This window comes from Cygnus olor, chromosome 1 (assembly GCF_009769625.2).
Source record: "Cygnus olor isolate bCygOlo1 chromosome 1, bCygOlo1.pri.v2, whole genome shotgun sequence".
Taxonomy (NCBI): Eukaryota; Metazoa; Chordata; class Aves; order Anseriformes; family Anatidae; genus Cygnus; species Cygnus olor.
This window is the reverse complement of record NC_049169.1, coordinates 128,191,226-128,208,913: the sequence shown is the minus strand read 5'-3', so window position 1 is coordinate 128,208,913 and position 17,688 is coordinate 128,191,226. Positions and strand designations below refer to the sequence as shown.

General features: G+C 39.9%; 1 protein-coding gene across 2 annotated transcripts in view; it reads left to right on the top strand.

The window, feature by feature from the left end:
* The window catches only part of REPS2 (RALBP1 associated Eps domain containing 2), a 96,645-nt gene that overhangs the window by 32,254 nt on the left and 46,703 nt on the right, over positions 1–17,688 (top strand). For both annotated transcript variants that reach the window (XM_040532849.1, XM_040532857.1), the window contains exons 3-9: positions 578–726; positions 2,288–2,411; positions 5,279–5,376; positions 6,979–7,117; positions 9,397–9,460; positions 11,215–11,357; positions 14,508–14,602. In XM_040532849.1, coding sequence (XP_040388783.1) covers positions 578–726; positions 2,288–2,411; positions 5,279–5,376; positions 6,979–7,117; positions 9,397–9,460; positions 11,215–11,357; positions 14,508–14,602 — 812 coding nt within the window. The remainder of the gene's footprint in view (positions 1–577; positions 727–2,287; positions 2,412–5,278; positions 5,377–6,978; positions 7,118–9,396; positions 9,461–11,214; positions 11,358–14,507; positions 14,603–17,688) is intronic.

Below are 17,688 nucleotides of genomic sequence, written 5' to 3'. Positions count from 1 at the left end.
ACAAAAACAGATAATGATTTATAATGAATATTCCCTCCCTCAAACTAATCAAAATTGTCCTAAAGATACATTTGCTTAAAAGTGTCCCTCTTCTGCTCTGCAAAGGAGAAGCAAAATGGGACCTTTTGACACAGCCGTCTCACCAGGCCCTGACACGGTCTCTGAGCCCTACCATTTATAACTTGCTCCTTGTATGATGGCAGCACTGAGAATACTGTCATCCTGACCTAATGAATTCATCAGTCCCACAGTTTCTATGAGAAGCTATTCTTTTTACTACAGGCAACGTTTTCAAGGCAGGAAATGAGTTTGCTGCTTGCTTTAATAATGTGCATAAGGCTTATTTCTTTCTCTATGCATTAAGAGATAATTGTAAGGCTAGCAAATGTGGCTTTGTGTACCGTTCACATCTTTATTAAGACCTAAAATAATTACAGGAGTTCCACATTTATAAATATTACAAAATATAAATAGTGCTCTTTCACAGATAAACTTCGCTGGTTTTACAGTACGGTGCTGCTTCAAGGACTGTTAATGTTCTGAAGTCCCAACTGAATTTTTCTCTCTTTTAATGAAGAATTGCCTCTGCCACGGTTCGTGGCGCTGAAGAATGACGGTGACGTACGCTATGGGACTCCAGCAGAGCTCCATGGAGTTAAGTTTCAGGTTCCACATGCAACTCTGGAAAAAAACTCCTACAAGAGAACAGATGAAGGGGACAAACAGGTAACAGGCCTGTCTCCTTCAGGCCAGTGTGTCATTGTGCTTTCTCCTTTTGGGTCCGGCCCTGGAAGTGATGACACTCACGTGAGCTTACACAGTTTTGCAGCACAGTGCTAAAGATGGGCTCCTTACGTGAAAAATAATCCCCATTGGGACTGTGCTCTTGTTTTGAAGATCTCATACCAGTCACATCCCTGAAGGGAATTTCTTTATATGAGCATGTTTAAAACTCATCCCTGTAGTCTTCTGTGTAAGTTCGTGCAGTGTTGTGGTCCTCCCTAGTGCAGTGCTATGTCTTGGAGAGTACAAGGGGAGAGGGGGGGCAAGTAGAAATCTGTCTGCTCAAGGGGGAATAAACAGGAAAGTGAGCGATTTCTCATGGCAAGCGTGATCCTTAGTCGCTCCAGAAACACTTAGCTGGAGAAGAGGTGCTGAAAGGGGGAGAGCTGGTCGTGAGCCACTGTTTCTGTGTGGGATAAGGCCACCGTGCTTCCCTCCTTACTAATCTCCCCCAGGGGCAGTCCAGAAGAAACCTCTTTTTCTCTTGTCCTCAGTGAAACACCGTCCCAGCTTCTCGTGCTCTCAACTGCTAGTGTAACAAGTTTGGCCAAGGGAGGTTTGTGTTCCTTGCATTTGGGAGAGTTGAGAGCACTCGTTCAAAGACATGCAACTTCACAGAGCAAGCAGTATTTGCATAATTTTCCCTAGGCATAATGCCTTCTCTTCGGGTGCTGCGTGGGGTCACACCGTGGGTGCCCCATGGCAGACGTGTCACCTCCTTGCACTGTTCACACACGTGTGTGACACAGCGTGACAGCGTTGTGTCAGCCTGGGTGATGGCATTCCCAGCTGGAGGTTAACCAGCAGCAACAAGCTGCTGCAAGATGCACAGCTGATGTAGCAGGATGAGGAAGAGGAGCGTGTACGTCTCCTGCCTGCGTGCATTGACACTGAAGCAGAGCACTGCCCTCAAACCTCTGGCTCCATCTGGGTTGTCTTTGTTGTGTTGCATTTTCCTTTAATACAGTAAACTGCTTCAGGATCGCATCTTCTGAAACACTTTCTGTAAGTCAAGAGAGAGTGAGCGCTCTAGGATAGATACCCAGTAACGCCTACAAATCCACCAGATGCTTAAAATACCAATTCAGAGATTTATTTTATATTTTTGGTACGTGTTTTAGTACAAAGAATGCTCTCTCAGAAATAATGCCTTCACATTAACTAAACGTGTTATGTAAATCCAAAGATACCCACTCACATTAAGCCTTCTGCACTCACTCCTTCAGGCATATTTGGAAGTAGAATATCTTAAGCTGTTTGTTGTAAAGCTTCACTATGCCATTACCATGCCTTATCCCTAGAAGGCTCAATACCAAATTCTGTCTTTACCCTCTTTTGTTTTTTTAATGAGAGTTTTCTCGGATATAGAGAGCCGGAGGGAATCGCAGTGTTTTCCTCTTCTTTGTCCATCATGTTGCATGTGTTTGGATTGTGGTGCAGAATTACTTGGTTGTTTTGTTGTCATCTCAGAGTTCCTTTCTGCATTGATGTGTTTTTGAAACAGGAACCCAAGTCTCCACCGATGTCTCCAATCTGTTCACCTCCTGCTTCTCCGTCTACGTACCAGAGAATACCCTTAACTTACGGATATGGTAAATCAAGAAGTGGGCTGGAGCAGCAGCATGGAGGTAGGGTAAAAGTTGGAATGTGCACACTGTATTCAATTATGCTTTTTTCTCTTTTTTTTTTTTTTTGTAGAAGCATCAAAATTTCAAATGGAACTAACAATCAGCCCAGTGATTTTAAAATTTAATTATATCCGAGTTTTGGAAAATGATCCAATCATGTCATTTTATTTTGCCTAAAAGCTTTTCTTTGATTGTTCACTCCTGTCTTCCTGTTTGCTTTCTGGTAAATTAGTTAGATTTATGTGTCACTGCTCACAGATAAATGCTAATACCCAGTCTCTGACAAGACTACGTGCAATGTATCTCAATGATTGAGAGTTTGTGAGTATTTTCAGAGCGTATGATGCTTTTGGTATAGTTAGAGGGGAAGAAAAACCCACTCCTGATTTCAGTAGCTGCTCTATTACTATTTGAATTTACAATGAACCTTCCTTTGCAGGAAAGGGTAATAATCTCTCCAGTTTCATAACGGAAATAACAATAGGACAGGAATATAAAAACAGTCCCACAGTGTAACGTAGACAAAACAGATAAAAATAAAGCACTACAATGATGCTGTGTCCTTGATCTTACTGCCTTTAAAGTAGGTGGCAAAATGTTCTTGTTTTAGTCAGAGGGTAGTGGGGCAGAAGCCAGTTTTTACAAAGGCTTGAGGAGCTCCTGTTAATAGTAGGGTGCCTGTGCTCTCCTAATTCTAACATCTGATGACCAAAGCAGTGAAGATAGCAGGCACTGGTATATAGCACTCCTCTGTCAAAGGGACCAGAAGGAGTGCTGCCAGTTAGTGTGTTTGTAGTGAGCAAGGAGTAGAGTGTTCTAGTCCTTTAGCAATTGTCTTCATTTACAAATGAGTGGAAAAAACAGAGCTAATATTTAGAAACTCATTACAGCCATGGTAAGAATGTGTTCAACACTATCAAATGGCCTTCACGTGAAAATCATATTAGTGCAGAGTTGCAGGCATTCATTTGTTGGTTAGCTAAACTACCATTCATTCAGAGACAGGATTTTTTTTTCCCATCCCACTCTTAGCATAGCTGAATGATGGCTGACTTCTGAAAAAAGCAATATTAGTGAGATTGTCTTCTGATATGACATGTTCTGCTCTAGTAAATAAGACCTGCAGTGGACAGCATACACCCTGAAGACCAGTGCACTAGGAATGAGGATGCCATTGGGAACAGCTGCCCATATTTACCTTTAGTGTGCTCTGCTGTTTTCTGGGATTTTTTTCAGGCTCTGTCAGTGACTTGCTTTTTTTGAGAGAGTAGGGATAGGGTGTCTGAATTTGCATGCAGTGGTAACTTCAGTGAAGTTTCTCATGGAATTGACAGCTGTGTAGTGCGTAGACAGCAGCCTCCAATGCAGGTATCAACTTCTTATAAAATTAATCATGCAGCTGCTTGAGGTGGTAAAATCTTGGAGGTGTAGAACACTATTCTTACTTTGCAGAAAGCACTGGAAATTAAAATAAGGGCATAGAATTTTTCAGCTCAGACCCAGACTTCTTTCCAGAAGAAGTTCTTCAGCCAAACGTGTTCTCAGTGGAAGTAACTGAATAACACATTATGACCTGTGCTGTACCAAGTGCCAGGCTAGATGACCTACTGATTCCTTCTGGCCTTTAACATTAAGAACCTTCCAGTTTCCTGATGAGTATGCAAAAGTCTAGGCTTGAAAACACCACCACTTGCGTATGTGTCTGAGGTGATAGCTTCACAGAACTCATCTTGCTAGACTTATTTTATACTGAAAGCATGATTCTGAAACTGGGACAAAGTGTCTCTAAGGTCAGCCTTTTGCACTGCAACTGTGGCTATATACCAGTGGATTTTACTTTTTTTCTTGATAATTTTTATGTTTTTCTTGCTAGCAAACACACAGCAGTGTGACCTTGCACTTAAATCTCCTCTTGAAGTGCTTCTGTATATTTTCCAACTTCCTTCCTGTGTTTTTTTTTTTTCTTCTGAAATTAGAACTTGTACAGGAATAAAAATAGATACCAGGATAAGACCACTTAGGAAAGCGAGGGCTTTCAGGATGTAATTTTTAAGGTCTTCCTGAGCTCAAAAATGCCAAGATTTCTTGGGTTGTCTTCTCATCAAGATTCCTTTAAATGCTGTCTATCTAATGCAGACTGTCTTTGTTGTGGTACATTTTAAATGTGCTGGCAGCAGAAGTTTTCACTCTGTAAAAGTTTGCAAGTGAGTTGCCTTTGTGTTTGCATACTTGACCTGTTTCTAAAACATTGTTCTTAAATGTGCCATTATGTCACTGCTTACTATATTTACTGCAGTAGAATGCAAGTGACTTGACTTAACAATCACTCCTTCTTTTGCTACTTTTCTTTACTAACTTTACTCCAAATAATGAGGAGTGGTGAGTCACGTTTTTTGATTTTCAACAGAAATTAGGGAGGGGGAGGAGAAGAGTATATGGAAGATTAATATATAGAAGATTTGTGATTTACGGTTAGATAGCGTTGTCAAAGCATGTTTTTTTTACATCTCAGTTGAACTATTTCTTGCTTCTTGTAATGCCTTCTGCTATATAAGGCTGTAAGTATATAAAATGTATAAAGATATAAATGGGCTACATAGATAGATATTTCCACATTATGAACAATACTTTCTGTTATCTAATAATATATAATGACAATTCTAATCAGTAATGGCTGAAGAAGAATGATGTAACATGAAAGACAAGCGTGTGGCTGGAATTTTGTTGTTAAAGACAAAATCTACTTCGATACTATGATACTGTGGGGTCACTGATGCTTGACCTTGCAGTATTTAATTTTTTGCTTTAGCCTAGTAGAACCTTTTGGATTATTTTCTCATTTTTATACTTACTTTAAATGTCTGTAGCTCCTTATGAAGTCAGACACACTACTCACCAGCAAGATGGATCATCATCAGGGAATTATGGAGCCAAACCTGCACACGCATGTTCAACTCTTGGTCGGGTAATGAATTACATGTGTTTTTTTCTTCAGCAATGTTACTTCTAAAATTAGAGATAAATTAAAACAAAAAACAAACAAACAAAAAAGGCAAAAGAATTCTCCATGGTATTTTTAGACAAGAAACTGAAGTGTGCCTTTTAGTATATGAAAAATAAAAAAGCAAAGATGATAGGAAGAAGAAATTTAAATGGATAGTATAATTAAATTGCTGAAGTTAAGTAAAATGAGAAGCAGCAAATAGCACAGATAGGAAGACTGGACTGAGAATCTTCAGTTTAAAAGTTTAAAAAAAAAAAAAATGTTGAGGTTATCCTAGCAAAAGTAAAACATTTTCATTTGAAATATATGAGGTTTCATTGAGGTTCTTGCTTGATTTAGAATGTCATCTGTAACACATACATGGAATTTATGGTCTAATATTCTGTGTATTACATTTTTTACCCCAGTTTATAAGATGGTGTCTCAAACAGAATAAATAAATTTCTGGCCATTTGTTTGCTTTTATGAGATGAGTCCTGTGTTCTCCTGCTGACTGTCAAAGCATATCTTTCTAGTGTTCCAGTATGCCTGCTGTGCATTTATTTTGCAAACAGGTAGTTTACCCTAAGGAGGGTCAGAGCTCTCATAAGGGAGAGCTTTTCCTAAATAAATATGACTCAGGGGCTCCGTACTTTTTCCGTTACGCGCAGCATCCCACACCCGTATTAAAATGTCACCTGAGCCTCAGGAAAAGTTCTACAGATAATGTCACATAATTTGTGCTAACTTGAAATGAAATTGAGTGCATTCGTGCAGTACTTTGAAATGAAAATTAATTTACAACTTCACGATGTTGCCTGTTTCAGGGATCTTTTGATGTATTTCAGAACTGGTGTTTTGCTTTGATTCTTAAGAAATTGAGAGATGGATGTCAGAGAAAGGGTTTTGGAGTTGGTTGGAGCCTGGTTATTGTTTGTTCTTGCCCCCCTTCCTCTTTAAGAGTGCTGTCATCGAGGCCTAAAGCATCTTAAACACCAAGTTATTACAGTTTAACAAAGACACTAGTTATATTGACAGACCTCTTCTAGGCACCACCACCAAGCTACCAAATGTAGCGGCCTCCCTTAAAAGAGTCATTCAGAAAAGCACATAAATAAATGAATAAAATGTCCTCCTCTAGAATATTCTTTTTCCCAAACTTTTTTTTTTTTTTTTTTTTTACTGAAAATGTGGGAAGTGACAGCAAGATAAGGAGATCCCTTGGGACTTGCAAGTCTGTTTGAGCAAAAACGTGTGCTGAGTTACCTGGGTGAGCTACAGATCCAGAAGCAGTCTAGCTCCGTAGTTACAGCATCTCTCCTACTACGTAGTTTCTTAGCAGAGCTAAATATGTCAGGCACCGTGTTGCATATATATAGCTGTAGGCCCTTTTTTTAGTCCCATTTTAGGTATATGGTTAGGTCAGCGTTCAAAATAAAGAGACAGTAATTGACATGGCCATTTCTGCTTCTCATCATTCTAAAAGATGAGTCTGCTACCAGAACAGCATGAATCTGGTCCGTTGAGGTTTCCAGAGTCCAGTCTGGCCCTTCTGGCTGGTGCCAGGAGGGGCCCTCTTCTCAGTCTCTTTCAGTGGAGCGGGAGCAGCCAGATAGCAGTGCCCATTACTCAGATGACCCTTGGAGGATAACTGAGGAGCAGCGAGACTACTATGTCAACCAGTTCAGGTCCCTGCAGCCTGACCTGAACTCCTTTATTTCAGGTAATTTTTACCAAAAATGTCCGTGTCAAGTAGAGGAACCAGGCTGAGAGACATAAAGTATTAAGTAGATAATTATTTTATTTTCCCTAGAGTGTATTTGTGAATGAGAGTTGATTGTGTTTTATTTTCGAAGGCAGGCAACTAAAAGAACAAACCAATTCTATGGGTATTATGTTTGTTTTTTTCCTAAATATGGACATTAATTCTTTCAGAAGTGGTTCTGTTTTAAAAGCTGACCATTTGAAAATGCATCACATGTACTTCAATTTTGCAGATACACTTTAATATTGCAGCTCTTTTTCCCTTTCATGTCAGTCCCTGCAAGTTTACCCTGCCATCTGAGAATCAGGCCAAGTTTTTTTTTTTTTTTTCCTCTCCCTCGTGCATCATGCTCAGAAATCCCAATGCTGCTTTTTGTTACACATCTGCAGTCCTGTTGTCCTCTTACACAGGTGTAATTGTTGGCAGTTAAAAAAAAAAAAAAGGCAGCAGTAATAATGCAGATCAGGTTTTTGCCCTCGGTTAAGCTGACTGCAGAGCTTAGGGGAAAATGACATGAAAAATTGTGACCTCACACTAAAACAAAGTGGTTATCTATTTCCAGTGCATGATTTGAAACTGCTGAGAGAGCGAGCACTGCTTAGACTTGAGGCAACACTGAACTGGTCCTGGTTTTGGGAAAATGCTTACTTGAAAGGAAAAGTGTTGCGGTTCAGTAAAAATTAAAATGAACTCTTATTCTAAGGGACTGTATTCGTAGATCAAACCTGCAGTGTGTATTGAGCTGAAAAAACCCTAGGCTTGGGCTTACTTTCCCAACAGAAAAGTGCAGCATCCGTGTGATGAAAGTTAAGCATGTGTTTAACTCTCCTGGGTGGTTAAACCTGAGTGTTTATGGCTTTGGGGGACTGAGATTTTGACCTCCAGGTGGTTAAAAGCAAATGCTGGAGAGCATACACATGGTGAAAGTGTTGTAAGAGCGTACTGAAATTGCATTTTCATTCTGAATGGGAGGATCAGGCTACATGGGAGAGGCATCCCCACAGGTACTGACAGTCTGGCAAGGAAGAAGTCGCAGGGTTTACATTTTACCGAGTCCTGCTACATATTGCTGCTCTTCAGTAGCATCTGGGATTCAAGAGGCTCAGATGCAGCCAAAGGTTTAAAGGAATACCTGATGTTGACATAAATTAGTGCTTCAGCAGTTCTGTACCTCAGTTAAGTCTCTTTTGTATAATTTGCTTGAGAGGGGAAATGGTTCAACAACACTGTATTTCTTTACACCCCTATATAGGTCTGTGACTGTGTCTGTGTATATTCATATAGAGCCTTTCAGGGAGCTTTGCATTTTCCTTTATATTGTGTGAGACTCTCAGGCAGTCCTTGCACATCCAGAATTACTTTTTATGAATGATAAATTCAAGCTTCACACAACATCCTAAAATAATTAAACTGTATAAATCCTTGCTGCAGGGTGATACAAGCGCTAGAAGTTTGTCCAGGCTTAGGAAGTTATTTAAGAAATCCATGATATGAAAATCCATCAGAAGTTACTGAATATTTCAATCCTACTGCTGGTCAGAGGCTGGGGGGATATTCTGGAGCTGCATTTTTATGTGGCTTTGTCACAGTCTCGTACTCCTCTCTTGGCATCTGACGTAGGAGAGGACATGCTGCACTAGATGAATTTTGTACCTGTCCTTGTTACAGCCTTCCTCACGCACTGCAGTGGGCGATCTGACCTGAATGCACGAAGGAGAGAGGGGTGTCGACCTAGAAGTCTGTGTTACCTTACATTATGTAAAATATTGCCACACATTTTATAAGCCTATAACCTGGCAGGGCTTCCAGGACAAGGGGAACGTGTGCCGCCTCGGTAGCCTGTGTGCACAGGATGGTGAAATAGTGCATTTGTTAGCTAGGAGAAGCATGACTCTGCCACACATGTGGCTTCTGGGTGAAGCAGAGCCATTTGTGTCTGTTATTTCATCACTGGTGTCATGGCAATGTGCTGGTTAGAATCACTTGTACTGAGGCCTGCTCTCCTTTATTTATTTTTCCCGTTCAGAGGGAATGGGGAAATGAGGTCAACAGCTCTGTCTGACTTTGTCACTTATTCACCAAGAGACAAATGGTCCAACAGCTCTATTAGGTTGCAGTTAATCTGAGCGTCTGTTGAACATAAAGTAACCAGCTGCTTCTGGTGAAGCAGCCCTGGCCAAATGTAAATAATTGGAGATTTAATTTCAAACAGTTGATAAGGCACAGTTTCCCAACAGGTTCCGTGGCAAAGAATTTCTTCACAAAATCAAAGCTGCCCATCCCAGAGCTTTCTCACATCTGGTAAGTACTGTAATAGCGTTTGGGATGTGTATCCTGTTTTTCAAAAGATACCTAATTCAAGAGTTCTTGTTAAATTTTAAAAAGTGTCTTCAGTTGTAATTATTGCTCTTATCTCCAGAATCACTTTCAGGCCCAAGCAGCAGGGTGCTCATTGATCTTCCTGACACGCTTGTTTTCTGTAGAGATGTTCGCCTTCTCAGCAGGACAGGGAAGGTTTGAACAGCTACGTAACTGAGAGCTGTTCTTAAGTGTGTTGTAAGCAACATCATTAGCTCAACAAACTGACATTTTTCATGAAATGATGTGGAGGAAAAGCACATTTGGAGTGTTTTAGATGTGGTGTTGGCTTTATGTTTCTGGCTGTGTTTTGTCAGATGAGGCCTAATTAATACCTAATTTTTAGTAAGTGCAACTACATAATTCATCAGTGCTTTTCTAATGAACCAGTACACTTACTTTTAATGAACTTATTTAGAAATGATTGCAGATGGAACTGTACATGATAAAATTTGACAATAATTCTATTACATTTTCATAAACAACATGGCGCTTTGTAATTCAGCATCATCCTTCCATATAGATAGGAAAAGCAAACAGTTTAAAATGTTGATTAAAAATACTGATAGAGTTTTTACTTTTATATATGCTTTTATGAGGATAGATGTGAGGAAAAGCTTGCAAGAGCCTAAACATCTGTTGGGGTCAAAGAATATGTCTGGAATCTTTTCAAAGCGGATTGTCAGTCATGAAATAATAATAAAAAAAACAAACAAACAACTGAAGAAGCATTATACTGGGGGAAGTGAATATTGGAATTTAAATGAAAGATTATATACGAAGAATGGAGTAACCCGATATGTAACAAAACACTCTATTTGTGTTGCTGACATAAGTGGTTCTCTGCAAAAAAATAATCAAAGAAAAGTACTGTTTTCTAGTAGATGATTATAATTTTGTAATGATAAAATTTATCAGGTCATGTCACTGTGTTAAACACATGAGATGTTTCAGACTTTGCCACTATAACCTCAACAGCTTGAAAAATACTGATTACTTTCAAAGAGTAGGAAGTTACGTGTTTATTTATTTTAGTCACTGTGCTAATATAATAGTAAGGCAATAGTTATTTCTGGCAGAGGAGTTGATTTATAAAATTGAATTCTTGAGTATGAGTATCTGAAGTCCAGTTTTCTTGTTTGAGAAGAATGCGAGAATTAAAGAGACAACAGATTTAATTAACAAGCAGTCAACACTATCATTTGAACATGTCAAGAACATTAATTTACCTCTATTCTTGAGGCTAGTCAATGTTGCTAATTAAACATTTGCTGAAGTCCACTTTTAACTTTGTCCGCTTGAATTGGCTTAAGATCCTGCGTAGGTTAGCTAAAACTTCTTTCAACCATTGGAAAGTTAATTTCGTCCTTAGAAACATAGGGTATGTATTTCATGTTATAACATACACATAGCATTATATTGTATGGCAAGATGTATAACAAAAATACACCATTTTAAAAAAGAAAAGCTGCAAATCAGTATTAGAAAATTAGCTTCATTTTCCTCAAGACTCAAAAATAGACACTCCCATGTGGGTGGGAGTTGTAGTAGCTATGATCAAGTAGAAATAATAGAGGTGGTTGTCCTTTATCAAAATAGCTGTCCTCAAAAAGCTTCGTTTCTGTGTCTCCTGTGACTGCGTGAGCATGTTTCCCTGAGGCAGCGGCTGGGGAAACGTGCGGCTGTCGTCCCTGCAGGGAGCTGAGCGACGTGGATTGCGATGGGGCGCTGACGCTCCCCGAGTTTTGTGCTGCTTTCCACCTGGTGGTTGCGAGGAAGAACGGTTACCAGCTGCCCGAGACGCTGCCCGACACGCTGCTGCCAGATTACCTCCAAGCAGGTAATACCCCTGCTGCAGGCTGTGGTCTTGTGGCTGTCTCAGAAACTCAACATGCCTCTAAAACAGGCTTCGTTTTCCATGTCGCAGGTAGAGCTGAGTTCATTGCTTAATGGCTCCCCAGTTGCTTTTTAAAGCACAAGGTTTTAATTCTGTTTATGAGGCGATTGCTGAAGAGGGAATTCGTGAAAGCACAAAATGGAGATGCGAAATGTACCAGTTGTCTGCCTCTTAATGCCTGTCGCTCTGCTCCCATGTGCTTCAGGTGCCATTACAGCTAAAGTGGCAGATGATTACCTGTAGCAAGAGGTGTATGGCTTTTAACTCTTGGTGATTTTCCCTTATGTATCTGTCTTTAGAAGATGTGCTGGAAATAGTGCTGGACCGCTTTGGAACTTACTGTGCTAATATATGTGTTGGATGCAGTCACCGGTTGTACCAAAGGGTGACTTTTGTTGTAACTCATGTTATGTGATCTGCAGCTTCTGCTATAAATAATTTGCACTAATGACAGAGGGATTACAACGGTTTGTGTAGAACGAGGATAAATTAATCCAAAATACAACATACCTCAGTAAAAAAGTGCAGCGAGAGACATGCCCTTTCGTTTCTTCTCTTCAGTTATGTCTCTTATAATTATAAATGAACGTTGAAATATATACTGTTCCATCTGAAAAATGTGCATGACTTTCTAGGGCAAGGAGGATTAATCACAGCTGATAATTATAGTGCTAAGGGATAATATTTAAGACCTAATAAAATCTCCATTAAATTTGATGACACTGAATGTATTAAAAGGCAGGAAAAGAGCAAATCAAGCTGCAGTTAGGAAAATTAAATGTTCGCCCTGTATCAGATTTGTGAAATAATTTCTGATGGAGTCCATGTTCCTTCATATCCAAGGGGAGAAGCTTCTGTAAAACCTGCACCTTCAAGTCTTCATCACTTTTACTCTCTCTAATTATGACATTCTCATGTCATAATTACAGCTACCCTTTTCCCTCCAGGACCACCACTTTGCTTGCTAGCCTCACTCCTGATCTCATCATAAAATAGCTTGTAAGCTTCTTCATGCAGGTTCTTGTTGGCATGTCTTCACATTAAGCATTTTTGGGTAACCCTGCAATGGAAGTAACTATCTACGGTGGTATCAAATCATTACATCAGTGGAAGGAAGGTGGTAAGCTGTGGTTGCTCTCTGGGAGTCCTCTTTTCACAGAATCACAGAATTGTAGGGGTTGGAAGGGACCTCAAGAGATCATCGGGTCCAACCCCCCTGCCAAAGCAGGTTCCCTAGAGCAGGTTGCCCAGGGAGGCATCCAGACGGGTCTTGAATATCTCCAGAGAAGGAGACTCCACAACCTCCCTGGGCAGCCTGTTCCAGTGCTCCGTCACCCTCACCGTGAAGAAGTTCTTTCGCGTGTTGGTGCAGAACTTCCTGTGCTCCATTTTGTGGCCATTGCCCCATGTCCTGTCCCCACAAACCACTGAAAAAAGGTTGGCCATATCCCTTTTTCTCCCACACTTAAGATATTTATAAACATTGATGAGATCCCCTCTCAGTCTTCTTTTCTCAAGGCTGAACAGACCCAGGTCTGTCAGCCTTTCCTTTCCTTTTCCATAATTTATGCCTTTTAGCACTGAGCCCTTATCACTTCCGTAGATGATTATTGTTTCATGTGTTGGACACAACCAAGCATTTCAGACCGATTTATGTGAAAGAGTGGAAAGGACTATTTGTTCCAGGCACACTAAATACCACGGGTAATAAGCTAATGCTGTTAGTTTGAGGGTCTGAAAATGTCTCACAGTATTTTGCTGCCTATTCAGAAATCTTAAGACTTGCATAATAAAAAGTGCAACATCTCAACGCATTGTAGCACAGTGAATCACAAGAAAGAATACAGACCTGTTTGTATCAACTTCTGAAATAAAAGCATCGATAAATAAGCAAATCATCATATACTTACCTAAAATGTCAAAAGATATATTTGTTTGTTTGTTTTCATAGTTTTTATTTCTCTGAAACTTAAATTTTAGTTGGCTGGTTAGAAACATGATAAAGATTTCTGGAAACTGTTTTTAATTAGGTTGTATGAAGTTCAGAATAAAACAGGCTGTTTCATTCCTGGTTTGATTGGAGCAAAATATTCACATCTGATAAGACTGTTAAAGCTTCAAATAAAGTGGCTTGGAGCATAAGACTTTTAGAACAAATTAATCTTGCTAGTTTTATGGCTTGTTCTATAAACAAGTGCAAGGCTAAATTCTGTCCTGGCACAGCTCCACTGACAATTTGACCCACCACCTTCTTTTCTGAAAGTTTTTATTAAAACAAATTAAAGAAAATCCGTAAAACTATTTGCCCTGTATGTAACCCACTGTATTTTAAATTAAGACAGATTTGCAAGAGCTTAATTTGTTCGGCTGAACTAGATGCTACCCAGAGACTAGGAATTTGACCTGAGAACTGGTTATTCTGCCTTTCAATATATTGATCTTAAAGAAAAAGGGTTTTCCAGCTTTTTAAACAGATTCATGTGAGAATTAGTAGTCTTGTGGTGGTACCAGCAGAAGGAGTTGAGCCTACAGATTAGAAGTGTGGTTCTTGTGAATATCGCTGCGAAAAGTTGCAGGGTTGATTTTTTTTTTTTTTTTTCCTGCTCTCAGTGCTGTTTAGCCAAGGAATACTGAAGATGATATATACTGCAGCAGTGACTGTCATTAGTACATTTGTACATAGTACAGTGTGCTTGCTTTTTACTGGCCTTCAATGTTAGCATGTAATATAGATTCTACTATACTTTTCAGTATTTAAAATACCAAAAATTAGAGTTGAACGTTTGGTAAGTACCTTTAACCTTACTAAGAGAGCAGGATATAAACTATAAGGCCAACTAAGTTGATACCTTCTACAACAGAAATTATACTTGTTAACACTTTCAAGACATTGTGTTTTTCAGAATTCAAGATGGAAAGATTTTCTTCATACTTTTGTCATCTGTCGTTAATATATCAGTTCTGATGTGTAGAAATGAAGGGCAAAATGATGTCAGGTTTTTAAGAAGAGTGTATTAACCAAATACTTGTCATGGCTCTGGCTGATTTTTTTTTTTCTTTCCTTCTTTTTCTGGGTTTTCCTTTCTCCTCTAGCTTCTTTGAAGCCTCTACGTGACTGCGCACTGTTTGATTCTTACTCTGAGTCATTGCCAGGCAGCCAACAGACTCGGGACTTCAGCCGGACGGAGGTGAGGTGTGAGGAAGGCAGCTACCTGCAGAGCACGGTGCAATAGGACAGCCTCACGGTTGCTGTGGTATGCATAGCATGTGTAGCAGCAGAGCTGTGAGTCTTCAAGAGGACTTCTAGAGTGTCTAAGTTTAGCGTTAAGCCATCTTACACTCCTCTCTCAGCCATTCCCTGTGTGTATGGAAAGGGCAGGCAGATTTTTTCGAAAGAGGTTCCCACAGAATGCAGTTTGCAGTAGTCATCAATGGACTTCAGCCTGTCTTGATGCTGGAGTCTGTGTGGGGAAATAAAGCTTCACTGTTGGTGTCCTGCCGGGCAGTATTTGGCCCTCCTGTGCTGGGATCCAGCAGTGCAGAGCAGAGCCCACGATGGAGGGGGACTGTTCTGGCACAAGGGAAATGCTTAGGGGAGATTTCTCATGAGTCTGAACGGGTAAGAAATATTAGTTTTCAGGTGCAGACCTTGTTCTAGGTCTCCTGACAGCTTTTGAGTCTTTCTTCCATTTCCAGAGCTCCATTTACACACATGCAGATGAAAACTGTCTTGGCTTATCCTGGTTCCTTCCACCTTCCTTCTATGGGGACTGAAACTATCCCCAGTTTTATGCAGTGTGGACATGCATAGTTCAGGTCTAGGTGGTTCAGTCCCCATTTTCATGTCCAGCCTTCTAATAGCCTAAGGAACAAGCATCTAAGGGTGTAGGTAGCAATTGTAAGGAGCTGGAAAGGGTGTTTTGAGGGAGGGATGGGGAAGGATTCCTAGGGATCCATTGTAAACAGCATCGCAATGGATGTCAGCCTTGTAATGAAAGACTACTGCAAGCAAAACTAAGTTTACGAGAAGAGTTTATTATTGAGGTTAAAAAGTGAGGCTTTAAAGATTCTGTATGTTGAGCTAACCATGGCCACTGAGTTGTGCATGGATATTGCAACTCTGAATATACACGCCAAGGGATTTAAGGGTTTAGCATTTAAGGCAGTGAATCAAGTGGCAGGCTGAATGCAAGAATGGGCTTTCAGCTCAGAATTGTTAAGGCTCTGAAAATTGCTGTGGATTGCTGCCGCAATTGAATACAAGGTCCTTCTCATGCTGCTGCCAAGTTAAAAAAAAAAAAAAAAAAAAAGTTGTGGTGTGTCATGCCAGCTCAGCAAGGTGTTTCTCCAGTTATTTCATCCCTGTGCCTGGTTCTGGGGTGTTACCAGATCAGAACCCAGATCCCCTGTCAACAAATTTAACTCGTCTGATAGCACCGCCAGGCAGGCTCTCCTGAACTGCACTTCTAACGCATCTGACTGTTATGTATGCTTGGTAATATTGTCGTCAGTGCTTTTAACATCCACTCTGTCTTCTGGAACTGTTAAAATACGCGTGGGTCTCCCCAGTGCGTTTGCTGATTATTGCTTTTATACGGCAGCTCAACTAAAGCACAGCAGTTGTATTTGATTTCGAAGGCAGTGCTATTATCCTGGTATTCTGTGGTCTAGGGTGTCCTCGTTCCAGTTAGGATGCTGGCTTCATAAAAGATCACCCAGATTCGCAAAGTAGTCTTTTGTTAGTGCAGAGTTGTGAGGAAGTTTGTTCTTCAGTAGCGCAACCCTTGGGACTGCGAGATTACAGTGTTCATGTGTGTATTTCAGAGAGCTCAGAAATCTTGCTTTCAGAGTCATCTTGTGTTTCTTAGTTGTAAGATGTCATTTCAGTAACCTAACCAGTACAATTCCATAATCTTATTAAATGGCCACTTTTTAGGCTCTGCTTGTTTGTGGTCCTTGAATGTATGTGCAGAGTAAGGATAAATCTAATAGGAGATCATCTCCTAAGCAGTTAAATTTTATCTTTTTTTGCTTTTTAGATTTTTCTGCTGCAGTGGAGATGATAATAGTAGGAATATTATAGTAATAATTAAATATCTGCAGAGGGTATACAGCACAAAATATTAAACAACAAAACAAATCTTCCATTTTGCATTTAATTTTTCACTTGATTTCCAAAATTAAGGGCTTTCAAACCTCCTGTGCCTTATCTCTGCTCTCCCCTTCTTAAGACCTTCTGTCCATAAATGCCAATAACTTGCAGATTACTGTGCTGCATTTACAGTCAGATAATGTTCTTGGGGGGAACAGCTGGGTGTTCTACTCCATTTCTGTTCTGCAAAACCAATTTTTTTATGGGTAGGTTGAAAATAAAGAAGAAACTGTAACATGATTGCCTGTTGGCTGAGAATAGATAGTGTTACCAGAGTATCACAATTGTTTGCCTGTCTTTGCTCTGTTTCTTCACTGACTGGGACCTAGAGGTGTTAGGCAAAGCTCTCAATTAGTCTGTTGCAGGGCCTTGCTATTTCGGTCCTTTGTTATCCAAAATTAGTGGAGCACAAAATCTCATCTCAAACCTGAGTTGAGAATGATTTTGACGTGACTTTTGTTGCTGTTGTTCAGCTGATGTTTGTATAATCAGAATAAATGCTCTGAAAGAGTTTCATTTGGAAGGTCAGTGATTCACCTCCCATTCATCTCACTCTGTGGGAAGCGCAGTAATTCACTGTTGCAATTTAATTTGTAGCTTGGCTATTTGAGGAAATGCAGTTTAGATACCTGATCACTCCATTAGAAATACTGTATTATCAATGCAGTCAGTTATGCATTATCTCTGTGCCTTTGTGTCTTTCCATGTCTCATCAATTCAGACTGTTTAATTTAATTTCAGAAGACCATTTTTGCTGTGACGGCTGAACTACAGTACGACAGTACAATGGAGACAATTCCTGAATGTATCTGTAAAGAAATTAATGGCAGGAGACAGGTCACCAAGTAGTAGGCTTTGTTAAACTTAAAAAACACACGAATACTGGTAACGGTATGCTCAAGAATGACAAGAGTGACTGCTTTTTGTTAACTAGAGTTTTGTCTTTTCATTTTTTTTCTCAAGTTTTTTGTCTCCCACTCTGATTCTGGTCTTTTTTTTTTTTTTTTTTTTTGGCTCCTTCCCACAAGCCTTCTCACTGCCAAACGCTTAAAGATAAGACACAAGATTTCTCACTATATGCATAAAATGACTGTCTGGGGTTGCTCTAAACTCTCTCAGAAA